Below are 17,967 nucleotides of genomic sequence, written 5' to 3'. Positions count from 1 at the left end.
ATTAGATGCACCTTTTCAGTGAGAACTTGACATTCTTTTTCATTAAAATTCTCTGTCTTGGATACAGGATCTTGATCCAATTTTCAGAACTGTTGCCTATTAACTTAATCTTTGTTGATAATAAAAGTCCACTTCAGATAATGTCTTTGAATACAGTGTCTTGGGAAATGAAAAAACTCTTCCTCCCCCCCCCTCCCCCCCGACTAAACATCTTGACCCAGTAAAATAGTCTATATATAAACAGTGGTTTATAGAACAGAACACTTTCAACTCAGAGGGACCTATATAAAAAAAATACCTTATGTAAGCTGAGATGCTCCATTCTCAATAGAGTAAACTAAGACAAAAATTACTCAACTCCTAATCCAAAAATAAGTATAGATTTAAATTGAAGGAATGGGAATAGAAAAGTACTGAAACTATTATTCCTGTCAGTGCTGCAGTCACTGATTGTGAAAGAAAAATTTGTACAAAAGCATTGCGTCAGTGGTTGCACCAAAGAGAGCTGACCAAACAAAAGAAGAGACCTTCTGCTGAATTGCAGCATACAGAGAAGATACTTCAAGAATAAACAGTAACTTTTGTATCCGTTTTCTAGCACAAAAATAAATGCGGCAGAGGTTTGACTATAAGGGATGGTATAGTGCAGAGTAGCTGTGCAGTGGAAATATTGAACGATCCTACTCATTCCAAAAGCAATGAATTCGTAGAGTGAGTGCAATGGTTACTTAAAGTTTATGGGACAAAGAGTTAAGGAACATTTGGAAATTTGTTAACGTGAAGCTTTGACTAAGCAGGACAGATCAGTGTTTGCCAGCCTGAGAGCTGGCATAGCATCAGACCTGCGTCCTTCCATTGTTTATCAGCCAAAAGATTTCCAGAATCTGTTGCCATCTTGCAGATGAGAAGACTGCATGGATCCTAATGCATGAGACCAATACAAAACACTGGCACCGAAGCTGTAAGCCTCAGTAAAAAAGATAAGTACTTCACCTCTGGCTACCCAGGATTCCTATAAGATATTTTTGTGAACTTTAATATCTATGGGCCTGTTCTGACTTCCATTGAAGTCAAGGGCAAATGACTTCAATGGTAGCAGGATCAGATCCTGTGTGAATTAAAAACAGTGCTGTTCTGGCAGGGGGAATGTAATGTATAGCATTGTAATGTATTACTTGTACCTATATTGTGTACATGCAGAAAGAACTTGTTTGCTTGGATATCAGACTCTAACTTAAAAAAAGAAACTAAATTGCCTTTTGCAGAATTTACAGGGAGTGACAGATGTGTCTCATCCTTTCCTTTATTGTTTATACTGTTACACTAGACATTCTGAGCAACATCAGGGTCCCATTGTGTTATGCGTTGTACAAAAATAGAGGCAGACATTGGGGAGACAAGCATATATATATAGTTTTATGTTATACATATAAGCACTTTTTTTCTTTTGTAATTGCACCTCATAATTAATGAAGGTGGGGGGGGAGGTCTCAGAATTCTGGGAATATACCATTAGCATCGTTTGATAATGTTAAAACTTCTAACCAAGTTAAAGGTTATTAATATCCCTCCCTGACTTAAACCAGAATTTTCAAACATCCAGAGGTATGTCTGTTTAAAAAATTGGACCAGGTCTGTGAATTTTATGAATATTTAACTTATAGTATGAATTCACTTCAAAGACTTCTCATACTTCCAAAATAAAGCAGCCAGAATGGGAGAAAAAAATCCAACAGGAAATCACTACAAGAAAAAAATCCGAATATGAATTCCTTCATAACTAAACCTACACTGGATTTCAAATCCCTTATATTAATTTCTCTTTCTCGCTCTCTCTTTTAAGATGTTGAACCAAAGAAAACCAAACTCTAAGCAGATCTGGCGAGTATGGATCTTCTACATGGCCATAAGTACAAATTGCTCTGAAGAAAAAGCCATGACGCAGGTGTGTCCTTCATGTGATGCCACTCGTTTCTGTGACTGTTCTTCAATGGATTTGACCACCATTCCTTCAGGTTTAACAACTGATGTCATGGGGCTAAATCTGTCCTACAACAGCATAGACCATGTCAGAGAAACTGATCTGAAGCTGGGTTTGAATCTGAGAGTGCTGCTGCTGCAATCCACTCAAATTAGGACAATAGATAAGGAATCATTTATTTTCCTTGGAAAATTGGAACATTTGGATTTATCAAATAATAAGTTGACTCACTTATCACCCATTTGGTTTAGACATCTTTTTTCCTTACAGCAACTAAACATACAGGGTAATTTATATACAACACTGGGGGAGAATCCCTTGTTTTCTAATCTCAAAAATTTGAGATATCTGCACCTGGGGAATAACAATTCCTTTTCTGCTATACGGAAGCAAGACTTTGATGGAATTACAATTCTTGAGCAACTTGAGATTGACGGTCAAAGGCTCAGGCAATATGAATCAGGGAGTTTGACAACAGTTAACAGCATAAATCATATCATCATAAACATAAATGATGTTCAGGTGTTATCAGTGATGTTAGAGGATCTTATAAATTCTGCAATATGTGTAGAACTGAGAAATATAGCCTTCAATACAGCTAATGAATCTTCATTATTGGAGCCAATTAGTCATTCTGTCATGGAGAAACTTGTGTTTAAAAATGTTTTGTTTACAGATGCAAGTGTTATCAGAGTGTTAAATATCTTGAGGCATGCTAAACAAGTGTTGGAGCTGGAAGTGGATGATTCTGTACTACGGGGAACTGGAAAATGGCATGGACAAATTGAAGTAAATGGAGAAAGTGCCATTGAAGTAATCACTGTACAGAGATTAGCTATAGAACAATTTTATTTGTTTTCAGATCTTAGTGGTGTGGAAAATCTTCTAGGTAACATTACCAGAACCACAGTTATAAATACCAATGTGTTCCTGGTGCCTTGCAACATTTCAAAACATTTTTCCTCACTCCTTTATCTTGATCTCAGTGAAAATTTGCTTGCAGATCCAACTTTAGAACATTCATCCTGTGATGGTGCATGGCCCTTGCTGCAAACTTTCAATTTAAGTCAAAATTCATTGGATGATTTAGAAATGACGGCACAAAGTCTATCTCATCTAAAACACCTTACTCACCTAGATATTAGCCGAAACAATTTTGGTGAGATTCCGGAATCGTGTCAATGGCCAGAAAACCTGAAATATTTAAATATCTCAGGCACTCAAATACCCAAATTAACAACGTGCATTCCTCAAACTCTTGAAGTTTTGGATGTTAGTAGTAATAACCTCGATGATTTTAGATTAAAGCTACCACGGCTCAAAGAGCTCTATGTTTCAAAAAACAAATTAAAGACCTTGCCAGATGCTCCATTTATTCCTAACTTAGTAGCCCTGAGAATCAGCAGAAACAAATTAACCAGTTTCTCGAAAGAAGAGTTTGGATCATTTAGGAAAATGGAGACACTGGATGCAGGTGACAATAATTTCATCTGCTCTTGTGAATTTCTCTCCTTCATTCAATATCAGGAGGGAATAGCTAATGTCTTGGCTAACTGGCCAGAGAATTACATCTGTGACTCTCCGTCCTCTGTGAGAGGGCAGCAGATAAAAGCTGCTCGGCTTTCGCTGTTTGAATGTCACAGAACTTTGGCCGTGTCCTTAATTTGCATTCTGGTGGTTTTGGTAATCCTGCTTATTGTGATCCTGGGCTACAAACTTCATGTGATCTGGTACATGAAAATGACCTGGGCTTGGCTTCAAGCAAAAAGGAAACCCAAGAAATCACACAATCATGACTTCTGCTATGATGCTTTTGTTTCCTACAGTGAAAGAGACTCCGAATGGGTTGAAAACTTAATGGTACAGGAACTTGAGAACGCTATCCCCCCATTTAAACTGTGCCTTCATAAACGGGACTTTGTGCCTGGGAAGTGGATCATTGACAACATCATTGACTCCATTGAAAAAAGTCATAAAACTCTGTTTGTGCTGTCAGAGCACTTTGTGCAGAGTGAGTGGTGCAAGTATGAGCTGGAGTTCTCGCACTTCCGTCTCTTTGATGAGCATAATGATGCAGCAATTTTGATCCTTTTGGAGCCCATTCAGGAGCAAACAATCCCCAAAAGATTCTGTAAACTGAGGAAAATAATGAACACAAAGACCTACCTTGAATGGCCTCTTGACGAAAATCAGCAGCAAATATTTTGGAATAACTTGAAAACAGCATTAAAATCCTATGATGTCATTTAAGGCTGAACCACTAACTCAGCCACGCTACATTTCCAAGCAGGACATTTGTAAAGCCTTTTTCCTGTTAAGAAATTGTGATGGGTTGGATCACAGAAACCCCCTTGGGAGCTGCCACCTGATGTGCAAAAGACTACCCCCGCTTCTGTTTTCCCTGCCAGCTCAGGACTCTAGCACCCTGTCTTGCTGAGCCAGACACTCCTGTCTGGCTCCAGACACAGACCAAGGGTCTGAATCACTTGTCCCAAAGCTGCAAGTGTACCTGAAAACAGCTCACAGAAGTGTGCTTGTCTTTAGCACGCAGATGCCCAGCTCCCAATGGGGTCTAAACCCAAATAAATCCGTTTTACCCTGCATAAAGTTTATGCAGGGCAAACTCATAAATTGTTTGCCCTCTATAATACTGATAGAGAGAGATGCACAGTTGTTTGTTCCCCCAGGTATTAATACATACTCTGAGTAAATTACTAAATAAAAAGTGATTTTATTAAATAAATACAGAAAATAGGATTTAGGTGGTTCCAAGTAGTAACAGACAGAACAAAGTAAGTCACCATATAAAATAAAATGTGCAAATCTATGCCTAATCAAACTGAATACAGATAATCTCACCCTCAGATTCTTCAGTAAGTTTTTTCTCAGACTGGACACCTTCCAGGCCTGGGCACAATTTTCTCCCCTGGTACAGCTCTTGTTGCAGCTCAGGTGATAGCTAGGGGATTCTTCATGATGGCTCCTCTCTCCCCTTTGTTTTCTTCCACCCCTTTATATATCTTTTGCATAAGGCGGGAACCCTTTGTCCCTCTGGGTTTCCACCCCCCCACTGGAAAAGCACCAGGTTAAAGATGGATTCCAGTTCAGGTGACATGATCACATGTCACTGCAAAACTTCATTACTCACTTGCCAGCACACACATATACAGGAAGACTCACAGGTAAAGACAGCCATCTGCAGACAATGGGAGTCCTCAAGATTCCAAACCATCATTAATGGCCTACACTTTACATAATTACAATAGGCCCTCAGAGTTATATTTTATATTTCTAGTTTTAGATACAAGAGTGGTACATTTATACAAATCGGATAATCACACTCAGTAGATTATAAGCTTTGTAATGATACCTTACAGGAGACCTTTTGCATGAAGCATATCCCAGTTACGTTATACTCACTTATTATCATGTTTTTATAAAACCATATAGACTGCACAACGTCACAGAAATATTTTGTTATGCTGACTTTTATGTCAGTGTTGTGGAGGCTTGACTTGACTTCACACTAAACTAATTTTAGCTTAGCTAAATGAAAGATACCAACTGAGATCATCTCTGTCTCTAAAAATGATTTGGGGAAGAAATACTACTGAATCTGGTGTGCTTCTTTAGTCTCTTTTTAACCATTCCAAAACAAATGCAGTTACAGCGCTCTCTCTTTCTCTCTCATAAAAAAGAGAGCCAACATGCTGAAACATGCCACAGGATCCATTGATTACATCGTCTTATTTGTTTTAAATATCATCAGACTATTTAGAGTCATTCAACAAAAATGCAGTGGAAAAGTAGAAATTGCCCAGTTAGATAAAAATAAGATCTCTGAAGCCAGATCCTCCCACAGGTAATACCTTTCAAAGAGAATAGAATAGAGAATATGTAACTCCAGGGGAATCAGTGATTTACACCAGGATTGTTTGTGGCCCAGCAATTTAAGAAAGAAGCAACTTGACAAATATGTCAGATACTTGGTGTGAAAACTTTGAGATGCGTCCAATCTCAAAGGTCACAGGATCACTATGTGTACGTTTTAATGGTCTGTGTACTTTATTTTTTCTATGTGTTTATTATTTGTTATTATATGCACTGTAAAAGCACTGAAGTCACAGTTCCTGTCCCTAGTAGCTTACCCTAAGATATTCAAACAACAGACAAAATGCTTGTTGGTGATGTTAAGTATGCATCTTTATTAGGTTTCCTCTCCCTCTTCCCATGTACCCCAGCCAATCTGTTCCACTATTGCTGCCCCAATGTTACCTTTCTTTCCTTCTACCTACCCCACTAAGGTATAGGTATAGTAGATTCATGTTTTTTTATAGTGGGATTTTTTGCACGGATGTAACCCACCTATATAGTGGTACCACTGCAAACCTCATGGGTAGACACCACATTGTTGTAAAAAGTGAGTTTCGCTGACTAGTTTATTTTGTATAACTGAGGCACCTCAAATTAGTAAACATTATTGCAAAGATTGGCCATAATCTTTCTGTGCTTTAGTTCCCCATTTGTAAAATGGGGACAATAGTACTATCTCCCAGAGAAGTTGAAGATAAATTCATTCATGTTTGTAAGGCACCAAATACCTTGACGACAAGCACCATGGAAAATCCTATGAGGAAGTGAATATTTTTGTATTCAGTGCAGGGATTAAATGGTGTACAGTAAATTAGGCACGAGGTCTCACCTTGAATTAGGAGGTAGAAAAGAAATATCGAAGAGTTGCTCATTTGTCGAGCAATCTTTACTCACTCATCTCCTAACTTTTAAGTGCTTCACTTCAGAACTTTAATAATATGCTGTTAATGTAGTCTTTTATGCAATTTATAAATATATTTTAAAATATATCTTTGTTTTATTAGATGGAAGTCAGAGACAACTGGTGACACTGCATTTTAAGAATACAGGAAAGGAAAAATAAATCAACTCTTACAGTGTTTGGTTAACAAATAAAACAAAGGCTTTCCAAGTTACTACTGTCAAAGTTAGACTCAGGACTCATTGTTTGTCAGACCACTCTGTTTTACTAGCACAGCGCTCTGCTAATAACACCCAGATAATGTGAGCACCATGCAAGACACAAATTATCTTATTTATACAGATAAAAGGGTGCGAACTTAACAAGATAACACAGGAAGCAGAATCTGATAAGTTTAACTGGGCTAGACATGCATAGTTAATTTCCTTACTAACTTTTACCAATCTCCAGTTAATGTTTCACCATTAGCTTAAGCGGAATCATTGTTTATGCCTTAAATGTTCCTTTTCCTGACACCTGTATTTCAGCATTCCTTATTTCTGCTGAAAGGTACATACAGCATTTCTTTAATCCATTTTATTTTTACAATATAATTCATTCTACTTTCACACTACACTACTGTGATCATGTCATTAGAAGCTCTCTGTCATCATGAAGTTAGTGAATAGGGCCAGATTAATTCTCCTGTGGGCCCAGGGCTATTAGATTTTCTGGGGCCCCTATATACAAGTCTTTTTCCTAATTTAAAACAAAATGATCACAATTATGGCATCGAGGCTATTAACGCTATACTAAACTTGCTTTTAGTTAACATAAAGCCATTCTGTGGTTACATTTCAGTCTTAAAAGATATAGAATATAGTTAAGTTAATTCAAAATAGCCTACTTCTTACCTTGGAACAGCTGTTCTTAGTTTCTTTCTGGGAGGGAGTTTGGGTGCAGGAGGGGGCTCCAGGCTGTGGCAGAGTGTTGGGATGCAGGACTGGGTAAGGGATGTGGGCTCTGCGAGGGAGTTTGGGTGCAGGAGGGGGATTCTGACCTGGGACAGGGGGTTGGGGTGCAGGAGGGAGTGTGAGGTGCAGGCTCCGGCTGGTGGCGTAGCAGGGCTCAGGCAGGCTGCATGTCGTGGCCCCATGCCACTCCCGGAAGTGGCTGGCTGCTGGCATATCTCTGTACACCCCTGGGGGGAAGGGGGATATCGTGTCTCCGTGTGCTGCCCATGCCCGCAAGTGCCATCCTCGCAGCTCCCATTGGCTGGGAATGGTACTGGGAGCAGGGGCAGCTCATGGAGCTGCCTCCCCCACTTCCGCCTGGGGCTGCAGAGATGTGCCAGCAGCTGGTCACTTCTGGGAGCAGCGTGGGGCCATGACATGCAGCCTGCCTGAGCCCCGCTGTGCCAGGGCCCCCCTTAGCCTGGGTCCCTGGACTGCAGCCCCTAAAGCCCCTGCATTAATCCAGACTTGTTAGTGAACCGCTGATGCAATAAGCAGTATTTACTTTAAGGCACTTCTGACTTGAATAGCACTGAGCATAGTTAACATCTGGCATCATTATTCCAACTTGTTTGAGGATTTAGGACTGAATGAGACTTGGAAATTTCAATTAAAGCAGGAGAAATATTTTGTTTGTTGTAGGAGGAAAATCAGACCCTGGTTTAAAACCTAATTTATCTGGGAGAAACTGCAATTAAGCCTCTTTAATATAGGGGACTACTCAGATCTTCACTCTTCTGTGTGACATGGTGGCCAGTAAGAAAGACAATTGAGGATTGAAAAATATTCTATTCTGTATTGGCTGGTATATCAGCCTCATCAACACTCTATCTGTAGTGCATTAAGGGACATGACTAATATCTGTCACATGTGATCGGTTCTTTCTCTCCTTTCCCTAGGGATAGAAGTGTGTGTGCAGTGGAATGTTTTGTTTGGTAAGGGGGATTTTTTTTAATGCACAATTTAAAAAAAAATGTTGATGCTTCCATCCTAGGTTCAAAGCATGCCTTTGTCACATCTTGAGATACCCTGTTTAGGTTCCATCTTTCCATTTGGGAAATCCGTGAGGGGATTTCCTTTGTAGAAGCAACAGATATGAGAATTCTAAAGTAGACTAGAAATGGGCTCTTGCACCCCAATTCAGAGACCTGGATTTGAAGGGAACGCTACCTCAAGCTTCACATAAGCTTTCTAGAAGGAATTCCAGATATCCTGTGTAGACAGCGGTAACAGATTACTATGGGGGAACACCAGGAAAACAGCATTTTAAAAATACTCTTGAACAGTTAGAATGATTTGGGTTTTCAAAAGAAACCAACCTGCTTCTTGGAGTACCCATGTCCCAGCAAAGTTATCCCATTGAGGAGTCAAGTGTCTCTAATCTGGAAGTAGCCCAAAGTACATTTAGAGACATCAGTCCCAGACACCATCATTAGCCAGCAGCCAAAATTACAAAATGCTGCATTCTATCAATTATAAAAACAAAAAAACCCAACAACAACACAGAGCAGAGGAACCTGTTCATCTACTACCTGGTCTTGGATTATAGGTCACAGTCTGTTTAGAATTGGATGATTCAGAGGAATTTGGTTAATGGGCTTTAATCCTACCACGCAGTTTCTGCTGATCTCTGCAGTAGTCTTGGGCCTGGTGTTGAGTCTGAACTTTTGATGAGCTTAAACTTAACCCAGACTTGATGTCTCTGTCTGAACTTTTAATCAAAGCTCTGACCTGCGAACTACTCATGACACCCCCCTCCCCTTAAGTAGCCATCTCCCCTTTTCTCTTTCTTAATTTACATTTTTAACCTGTTTTATCCTGTAGAATCTTGATTGATTATGCATGACCATTATGATCTGTTAATCACTTTGTTTACTTCTGTGTATAAATATTGATGCTCACCACTAATAAACTTGCCACACTTACTCTGAAGCCTTTCAAGCTAAGGATAGTGTGAGCCCGTTGATCAACGAATTGGTGTCTGGTCTCTGACAGATTGTGAGCCCCATACCAACTCCGCACAAACTCGGGTGTTGGAGAGGTGAGTGAGGACTTGATTTTTTACCTAACAATTTGGGGGCTCGTCCGGGATTTCCTTCTGGTGCGGTGCCTCTGTCCAGTGGTCAGACCACTCATATACGAATTGGCAGGCGCCACGGGAGATTTCTCCCAGCCAATTCAATATTGAGGGGTCGTGTACTGGACAGCAGGGTAAACGCCAGTTGGAGGGCTCCTGTCAGACACCATGGGTCAAGGGACTAGCGTGCCTCTTGAGAGTCCGTTGGGGATTGTAAATAAGTTATGGAACGAAGGGAAACTCCCAGTACAGACAAGAATGTCTAGGAAGAAGTTGTACACACTGTGTGTAAGGAATTGGACTGGGTATACCGTGGTATTGGCCGACCCGGAGATGAGGTGGCCTTCGTATGGCTCTTTCGAACAGGCTGCCTTAAGAGGAGTAAGGAGCCAGACCGAAAAAGACCATCCGGGACAGTTATGTTACTGGTTTTGTTGGGACACAGCAGCAGAGCTGTGGAAATCTTTAAAAATTATGGCAGTCAGGTATTCTCCCGAGAGTGAACCCCCTCCATGTTATTTCGATGAAGGGTATAAACCACGGCGTGTTTTGATTCGTCAGTTGGTCCCCACTGCACCTGCCCCTATTCCTCCGCAGGGGGACTCTCTCCAGGGCGCAGAGGGGAATCTGCAGGACTCCAGATCGGAATCTCTGCAGAGGGATAAGGGGGAAATGGAAGGGCACACCTTGGGAGAAGTAATTACTAGGCAAAAAAAAATCAAGCAGATGCAGCAGGTTGCATACCCCTCCCCTGGGGACGCCCAGAGGGTCCGGTTGCATCCGCAGATACTTACACCAGGGACGAATACACCCCTGCACCACCAGCTCAGCCCGTTCCCCAGGCCTGGATCAACTACGGGCAACAGCAGCAGCTGCACCAAACTCAGCCTCCTCAATGACGATACCCCGGGGGCGAAGGCAAACAATGTGATGGTCTTATTTCCTTAATGTCTTTAGCCGTCTCCTTCCTCACTTTCTCCCCTCCCAGCAAAGAGCCTCGTCTAACCCTTTCAGTCCAAGGACTGCCTGTCTCCTTCCTCATTGATACTGGAGCTACTTTCTCTCTTTTAAATCATGCCCCCTCTCCCTGGCTATCCTCTGAGGTTAAAACTGCAACTGGGGTGGAGGGCAACCCACAGTCTCTGGGACTCCCTTTGCCTCTAAATGTTATTTATGCTGATAAATGTTTTTCTCACCGTTTTCTTTTTTCCCCAGCTTGTCCAATCCCTTTGATGGGCCGGGATTTACTCTGTAAGCTTGAGGCTACTTTAACCTGCACTCCTGAAGGGGTAGGATTATTGATGACAGTGTTAGGAGATTCGGCCCCAACTCAGGGTAATTGGGAAACCCCCCCGTCAGTCCCTCAATACCCCCTGTCGCTGGAAGCCCGGGAGGGCATCCGCCCCATTATCGAGGGATTCATTGCACAAAAGCTAGTCCGCCTTCAGCGCACTCCCTGTAACACCCCTATACTGCCTGTCAAAAAGCCTCCTAAAAAGGACGGAGACCCTATTCGTTGGTGCTTTGTACAGGATCTACGGGTTGTTAATCAGTATGTGGTCCCTCTTCATGCAGTAGTTCCTGATCCAGCTACTATCATCAGCCAAATCCCCTGAGATGCTGAGTGGTTCACTGTTATTGACTTAAAATCAGCCTTTTTCAGCATTCCTGTGCACCCAGACTCTCAGTATCTCTTTGGCTTCACCTGGGAGGGACAAAGTTATGTCTGGCAACGACTTCCTCAAGGCTACAGAGACAGCCCCACGATTTTCAGCCAATGCCTCCGCCACGACTTGGAAGGCTTCACCAGTCCGCAGGGATCCACGTTAGTCCTATACGTAGATGACATCCTATTAGGTAACCGTGAAGAAGCTGCCCTCCGCATGGATGGTAAGGCACTTTTATTATACCTACACACCAGAGGCCACAAGGTAGACCCTAACAAGATTCAGTGGGTCTCACAGAAGGTCCGATATCTGGGCTTCCTGTTAACCCCAGAGGGGAGACAAATGGACCCAGTCCGCATAAAGACTATCCAAAACTGCCCTCTGCCAAACACCAAGAAACAACTTCGAGGTTTCTTAGGATTAATTGGCTTCTGTCGCCCCTGGTTGCTGTCCCGCGGGGAGTTAAGCAAACCGCTCCACCGACTCACTGCTAACCTTGCTCCTGACCCTTTACAGTGGTCCCCGGACACAATCCAAGCCTTTCAGTTACTCAAGGACAGTGTGGCCTCCTCCATGTCTCTCTGCCCCCCCAATTACAGCAAACCCTTTCACCTTTTTGTCCACGAGAGGGGCGGAATTGCTAGTGGCGTCCTTACCCAGCTGAGCGGGCCCCACCATTTCCTGCTTGCTTTTTACTCTCAGCAGATCGACCCTGTCGCTCGGGGAACCCCATCCTGTACCCGGACTCTGGCAGCAGCTGCCCTGCTGATCACAAAGGCAAAGAGCCTGACCCTGGGTCATTTTACCACGGTTTGGTCCTCTCATGCCTTGTCAGCCCTTCTGCGTAGGGGCACAACCCAAGTCTTTTCGGCCCATCGTCAGCAACAGCTAGAGGCCGAACTCTTAGAAGACACTAACCTAATTTTTGAAAGGTGTGGGCCCCCTAATCCAGCTACCTTGCTTCCTGACCTGCCAGTCCTCCAGGATCAGCACGACTGTGTGGAAGTAGTTTATAGCATCTTACAGATAAGGGACAACCTGTTTGACGTGCCACTGGACAACCCTGATTGCATCCTCTTCTCGGACGGAAGCTCCTTCTATGTTGATGGCAAGCGTTTCACCGGTTATGCAGTCACCTCTGAATGGGACATTCAAGAGGCCGCCTCATTGCCAGGCAACTGGGGAGCCCAAGCCGCCGAACTCTATGCCCTGGCCCGAGCTTGCCAGTTGGCCGCTGGTAAGACCGTTACCATTTTTACTGATAGCAAGCATGCTTTTGGAGTTGTGCATTGTCACATCCACCTCTGGAAGTTTCGAGGTTTCCAGACAGCTGCCGGTAAACCAATTCAGCACCTCCCCCTCATCCACAAGCTTTTGGACGCCCTCCAAGAACCCTCGGTCCTGGCTGTAGTTCACTGCCGGGCCCATACTAAAGATGATAGCCCCGTCACCCGTGGGAATGCCCTGGCTGACGCCTCCGCCAAGACGGCTGCCGTCTTACCCTTAGCCATGCCCACGTTGGCTATTGCAGCCTCCTCCTTTACTCCACCGCACCCCGTACCAGTACCCGCTGCTGAACTACAGTCGTGGGAGAGCCTCGGAGCCACTCTGGTCAAAGGGACCTGGCTTATGCCGGATGGCCGAGCCTGCCTCCCTCGCTCCACATACCCCGTGACAGTTCGCTGGCACCATAATAAGGGGGGTCACTACGGCACGCACACCCTTGTGGACACCATCTCTCGCTTTTGGTATGCTCCAGGTATTCAACCCTAATGCCTGTCAATAGTGAAAGCATGCAGCACATGTCAGCGTAATGGACCTGCTCCGCCTCTTAAAAAAAATTAAGGGTGGAAGACCTCCGCCTGCTGCTCCATTTCAACATCTTCAAATTGACTTTGCAGATATGCCAAAGGCTTTTGGGAAAAAGCACCTCCTTGTTTTGGTTTGCCCTCTAACTTCCTGGGTCGAAGCTTTTCCTACTGCTAATTGTACTGCTGCCACAGTGGCGAAGATTCTCCTTAGAGACATTGTACCCCGTTTTGGCATCCCTCTCGTGCTTGACTCAGATCGCGGACCTCACTTTACTGGTCATGTCCTTGGCCGTTTAGAACAAGAACTGGGCATTTCACACTCCTTTCATACACCCTACCACCCCCAGTCTAGCGGGAAAGTTAAGCGTATGAATAGGAAGCTTAAGTTTACATTGGCTAAATACTGTCAGGAAACAGGGTTAAAGTGGCCTCAGGTACTTCCCTTGGTCATGTTTCACCTTCGTACTCGCCCAACCTGTGTATTGGGATTATCCCCCTTTAAACTGCTCTATGGACACCCCCCTTTCAAAGGCGGGGCGCTACCACGTGCTGATGTTTCACTATTGGGAGGGGATCATATGACCGCGTGCCAGTTTCTCTCCCTACAGGCTCGCCTCCGTACCCTTTGGAAAGCCTCGCAGTTTTCCCAGACCGTGCCGCTGGAAGAACAGATCCACCCGTTCCAACCAGGGGACTTCGTCTGGGCCAAAAAGTTGGTTCGTGGCGACACCCTCCAGCCAAGGTTTACTGGACCCCACCAGGTTCTTTTAACAACCCAGACTGCAGTGTTCCTGGAAGGATGCAAATCCTGGATCCACCACTCCCACGTCAAGCTAGCCGTAGTGGACCACAGTGACGGACCAGCAGCTCTTGCCACCACTGAGGACACTGCCTCCGACCAGTGGACCAGCTTACCTCTTTCAGACATCAGACTTAAATTGACTCGGAAAAAATGAGAGGATCTTTTATTCTGACAACTGTATGTTTTTTATTATGCCTTTTTAGTTTATTTTCTGCTTATGAAGATAATGCTTTTATTAGATATTCCCACGAGGTTAAAACTCGTATTTTAGGAAATAGAAGTAATTGCTGGGTATGTACTCAATTTCCAGTAAATGCAGAACAGGGACTCCCCTTCACACCCATTCCCCTGACCACTGCTAATATGACTTGGATGCCACCGGCTAGAGTAAAAGATCCAGTCCAACACAATCTTACATGGAACAAAACAGGAGTGCCAATTAACAGATATCTCAGGGTAACCAATCAGACAGGATCACTGTGTTTTGTTAAAGAAAAGGGGTCAACTTTTGTGGGAACAAGTAAATGCAACATGTATTTTAATGGCACCGCCTTTAGTAAAAATCTTGGCTTCAAGCCTTGCGCATCCCACTTATCCCATATGTGGATCCCTCACCCCGATCCAACTTTTTCATGGGTGGGCAAGCCTTCAGAGTCAGCTTTTAAGAAGCCCTGCTCAGATCACGAGGGTGTCCAACTAATTGCTAAGGGACATACGATTGCCTTCTACAACTGCTCAAGCAGTACTACACTGCCCTTTGAAAACACCACTACCAAATTGTGCCTCTGCAGTTCGCACAACGACCCCTCTGCGTTACCAGGGGAACAGTGGTCCAACGGGTGGTGGGTTACCTCCTACTTTGAGAAATGGAATACCCGAAACGCATTGTATGGAACATACTGGGTGTGCGGGCCCAAAGCTTATTACTTTCTCTCCCCTGATTGGGCAGGGTCATGTTATTTAGCGTGGCTAACACCGCCTTCTCGCATCTCCCTCACTCCCCCTCATTTTCCCCATGTTCGTAACATCCGTGAAACCTTCAGAGATATTAATATCCGTGATGGTTTGTCGTGGCAGCGGTGGGTGGTCTCATTAGCTTGAGGGGTGGTGTCATCCGTCTACAGGGACTACTAGAATCTTTAACCAATGAAACTGCGACCCTATTTGAGAATCAGGCCGGGGAAATGTCCCAGCTGCGCCAGTTAGCTTTGCAAAACTGAATGGCTTTAGACATAATGTTAGCAGCCCAGGGAGGAACTTGTGCCCTCATAAATGAAGAATGCTGTGTTTTTGTAAATGACACCTACTCTGACACTTTTCAACGTACCAAACATCTAAGGGAAATGGCTAAGAACTACTCCTCTGGCCAGCCACCTTATGATTGGTGGGGAGCCTTATGGAATTGGCTGCCTGGATTTGGGTGGGTTAAAAAACTCTTGGTGGGTATTGTTGGGGCCATAGTAATCCTTATAATACTGTGTTGCTGTATTCAGTGTGTCCCCTCCCTCATAGACTCATGTGGGTCAGTTTATTCTTTTCCTACTTCAGCCAAAGGCCTTACTCTCTTCGAGTTGGCCCAGGCTGAAATTGCCAAGCGGCCCTTGGCTCCTTAAAATGGGGTGTAGCTTTTGGTAAATAGTTATCCCAAAGCTACAAATGGAGGAATGTTGAGTCTGAACTTTTGATGAGCTTAAACTTAACCCAGACTTGATGTCTCTGTCTGAACTTTTAATCAAAGCTCTGACCTGCGAACTACTCATGACACCCCCCTCCCCTTAAGTAGCCATCTCCCCTTTTCTCTTTCTTAATTTACATTTTTAACCTGTTTTATCCTGTAGAATCTTGATTGATTATGCATGACCATTATGATCTGTTAATCACTTTGTTTACTTCTGTGTATAAATATTGATGCTCACCTCTAATAAACTTGCCACACTTACTCTGAAGCCTTTCAAGCTAAGGATAGTGTGAGCCCGTTGATCAACGAATTGGTGTCTGGTCTCTGACAGATTGTGAGCCCCATACCAACTCCGCACGAACTCGGGTGCTGGAGAGGTGAGTGAGGACTTGCTTTTTTACCTAACACTGGTATACACTAAAATGTACCATGTTTTCATGTGGTTGTGAACAATGGTGTTAATGAACATAATGTTGAACATGATTAAGCAGTCACTGTAGACCAGGATAAATCATGTTCCCCATCATATCAGCTAATCATGATCAAACTTTCACCTGAGCAGGGTACTGTGGAAGTACACTAGGGCAAATCTTTAGTAACTCCAGCTGATGAAATTATGCTCTGAAGCAGAGGAGTGATATTTTTAGCATAGTCAGTGTAACTAGAGAAGCTCCTCTCATTCATGTGTGTTAATCCCTTCTGGAATTTTATTAAACTAAAATCTTCATCAATTATACCCCTGGGTAATGAATTAGACAGGTTAATTATCTAATGCTTAGAAACATATTTCCTTTGCAAGGAAGAAAATTGGAATGAGAAAAAAGGCCAGGAGTGGGAGCAAGTGGTAAGAGAACATAAGAATGGCAATACTGGGTCAGACCAATGGTCCATCTAGCTAAGCATCTTCTCTTCTGACAGTGGCCAATGCCACGTTCTTCAGGGGGAATGAACAGAACCTGGCAATCATTTCATCCCTTGTCATCCGCTCCCAGCTGTTGTCAGACACTACCGGTGTGGTGCTCTGCTCTGCTCAATGTTGATATCCGTCGTCTGTGTGCGTTCCCTCTGTGTGCTGCCCTGGCTCTGCGCAGATACTGACACAGCAGACCCCGAGAGAGCCCCCAGTGACCACAGACTCTAATAAGGTACAAAGGCACCCGGGCCAGGTTTATTGTCGAAGAGAAACACAGTCTCCAGCTCGCCGGATTAGGTATCGATGGGTCTGCTAGTATATATGTGCTCCCTGGCAATGGACCGGCTCAGTCAGTGGCAGGACTTTCCACTGCCCCCTAGGCCAGACAAAGATGTGCACTCCAGGACCTATTCTTATAAACAGGTGCAGAACAGATTACTCATCACTACTGACACATTAAGTTACAGCCCCTCTATTAGGGGGTTGCCTTTCTCCTGGCACAGGTTGGTTTGGACAAACTATCCATCCATCATACTGTCTATCCATCGTATTGTTCTTTCATATTGTCTATCCATCATATTGTCTCTACTGTATTGTCTTTAGGCTAGGTCTACCTGTTCTTTGTTATCTGTGTGGGATGTGTTTGCACTCAGTTGTTCTGGTGCCGTCTTGGCCCATGTTCATTTTATTAGTGATTAATACGTACTTCTAGTAGCCCTCTTCTTGCCAACTTCTGTGAGCAGGGACCTGCCTCTGGCTCACAGCCCAGCTTTGCTTAACAATGTCTTGACTATTACTCTAGTTCAGGCCTCATACTGGGCCTCCTGTACAAGATTTTATGTTTCAGGGCCTCATCTTACTACACTAGCTTCTGACAAACAGTCTAGAAACACCAAGGGCAGGTCTTCACTACGGGGGGGGGGGGGGGGGGGGGGGGCGATTTAAGATACGCAAATTCAGCTACGTGAATAGCATAGCTGAATTCAACGTATCGCAGCCGACTTACCCCGCTGTAGGGACGGCGGCAAAATCGACCTCTGCGGCTTCCCGTCGACGGCGTTTACTGCCACCTCCACTGGTGGAGTAAGAGTGTTGATTCGGGGATCAATTGTCGCGTCCCGATGAGACGCGATAAATCGATCCCTGAGAGGTCAATTTCTACCCGCCGATTCAGGCGGGTAGTGTAGACCTAGCCCAAGAGTATGGAGATGCATCCCTGACCTTCTTGGCTAGTTCTTTTTTGAACCCTATTATATTTTTGGCCTTGACAAC

General features: G+C 43.9%; 1 protein-coding gene across 1 annotated transcript; it reads left to right on the top strand.

Annotated features, from left to right (window-relative positions):
* The first annotated feature begins 584 nt into the window (after positions 1 to 584).
* Positions 585 to 6,843, top strand: LOC128838524 (toll-like receptor 2 type-2). The gene is made up of 3 exons (XM_054030777.1): positions 585 to 984; positions 1,587 to 1,605; positions 1,844 to 6,843. The coding sequence occupies exons 1-3, from the start codon at positions 929 to 931 to the stop codon at positions 4,229 to 4,231; spliced, it is 2,463 nt and encodes an 820-aa protein (XP_053886752.1). The 5' UTR covers positions 585 to 928; the 3' UTR covers positions 4,232 to 6,843.
* The last annotated feature ends 11,124 nt before the right edge of the window (positions 6,844 to 17,967 follow it).

Source organism: Malaclemys terrapin, chromosome 5 (genome assembly GCF_027887155.1).
Source record: "Malaclemys terrapin pileata isolate rMalTer1 chromosome 5, rMalTer1.hap1, whole genome shotgun sequence".
Lineage (NCBI taxonomy): Eukaryota > Metazoa > Chordata > Testudines > Emydidae > Malaclemys > Malaclemys terrapin.
The sequence above is the reverse complement of the archived record's forward strand: the minus strand, read 5'-3'. Positions and strand labels throughout refer to the sequence as shown.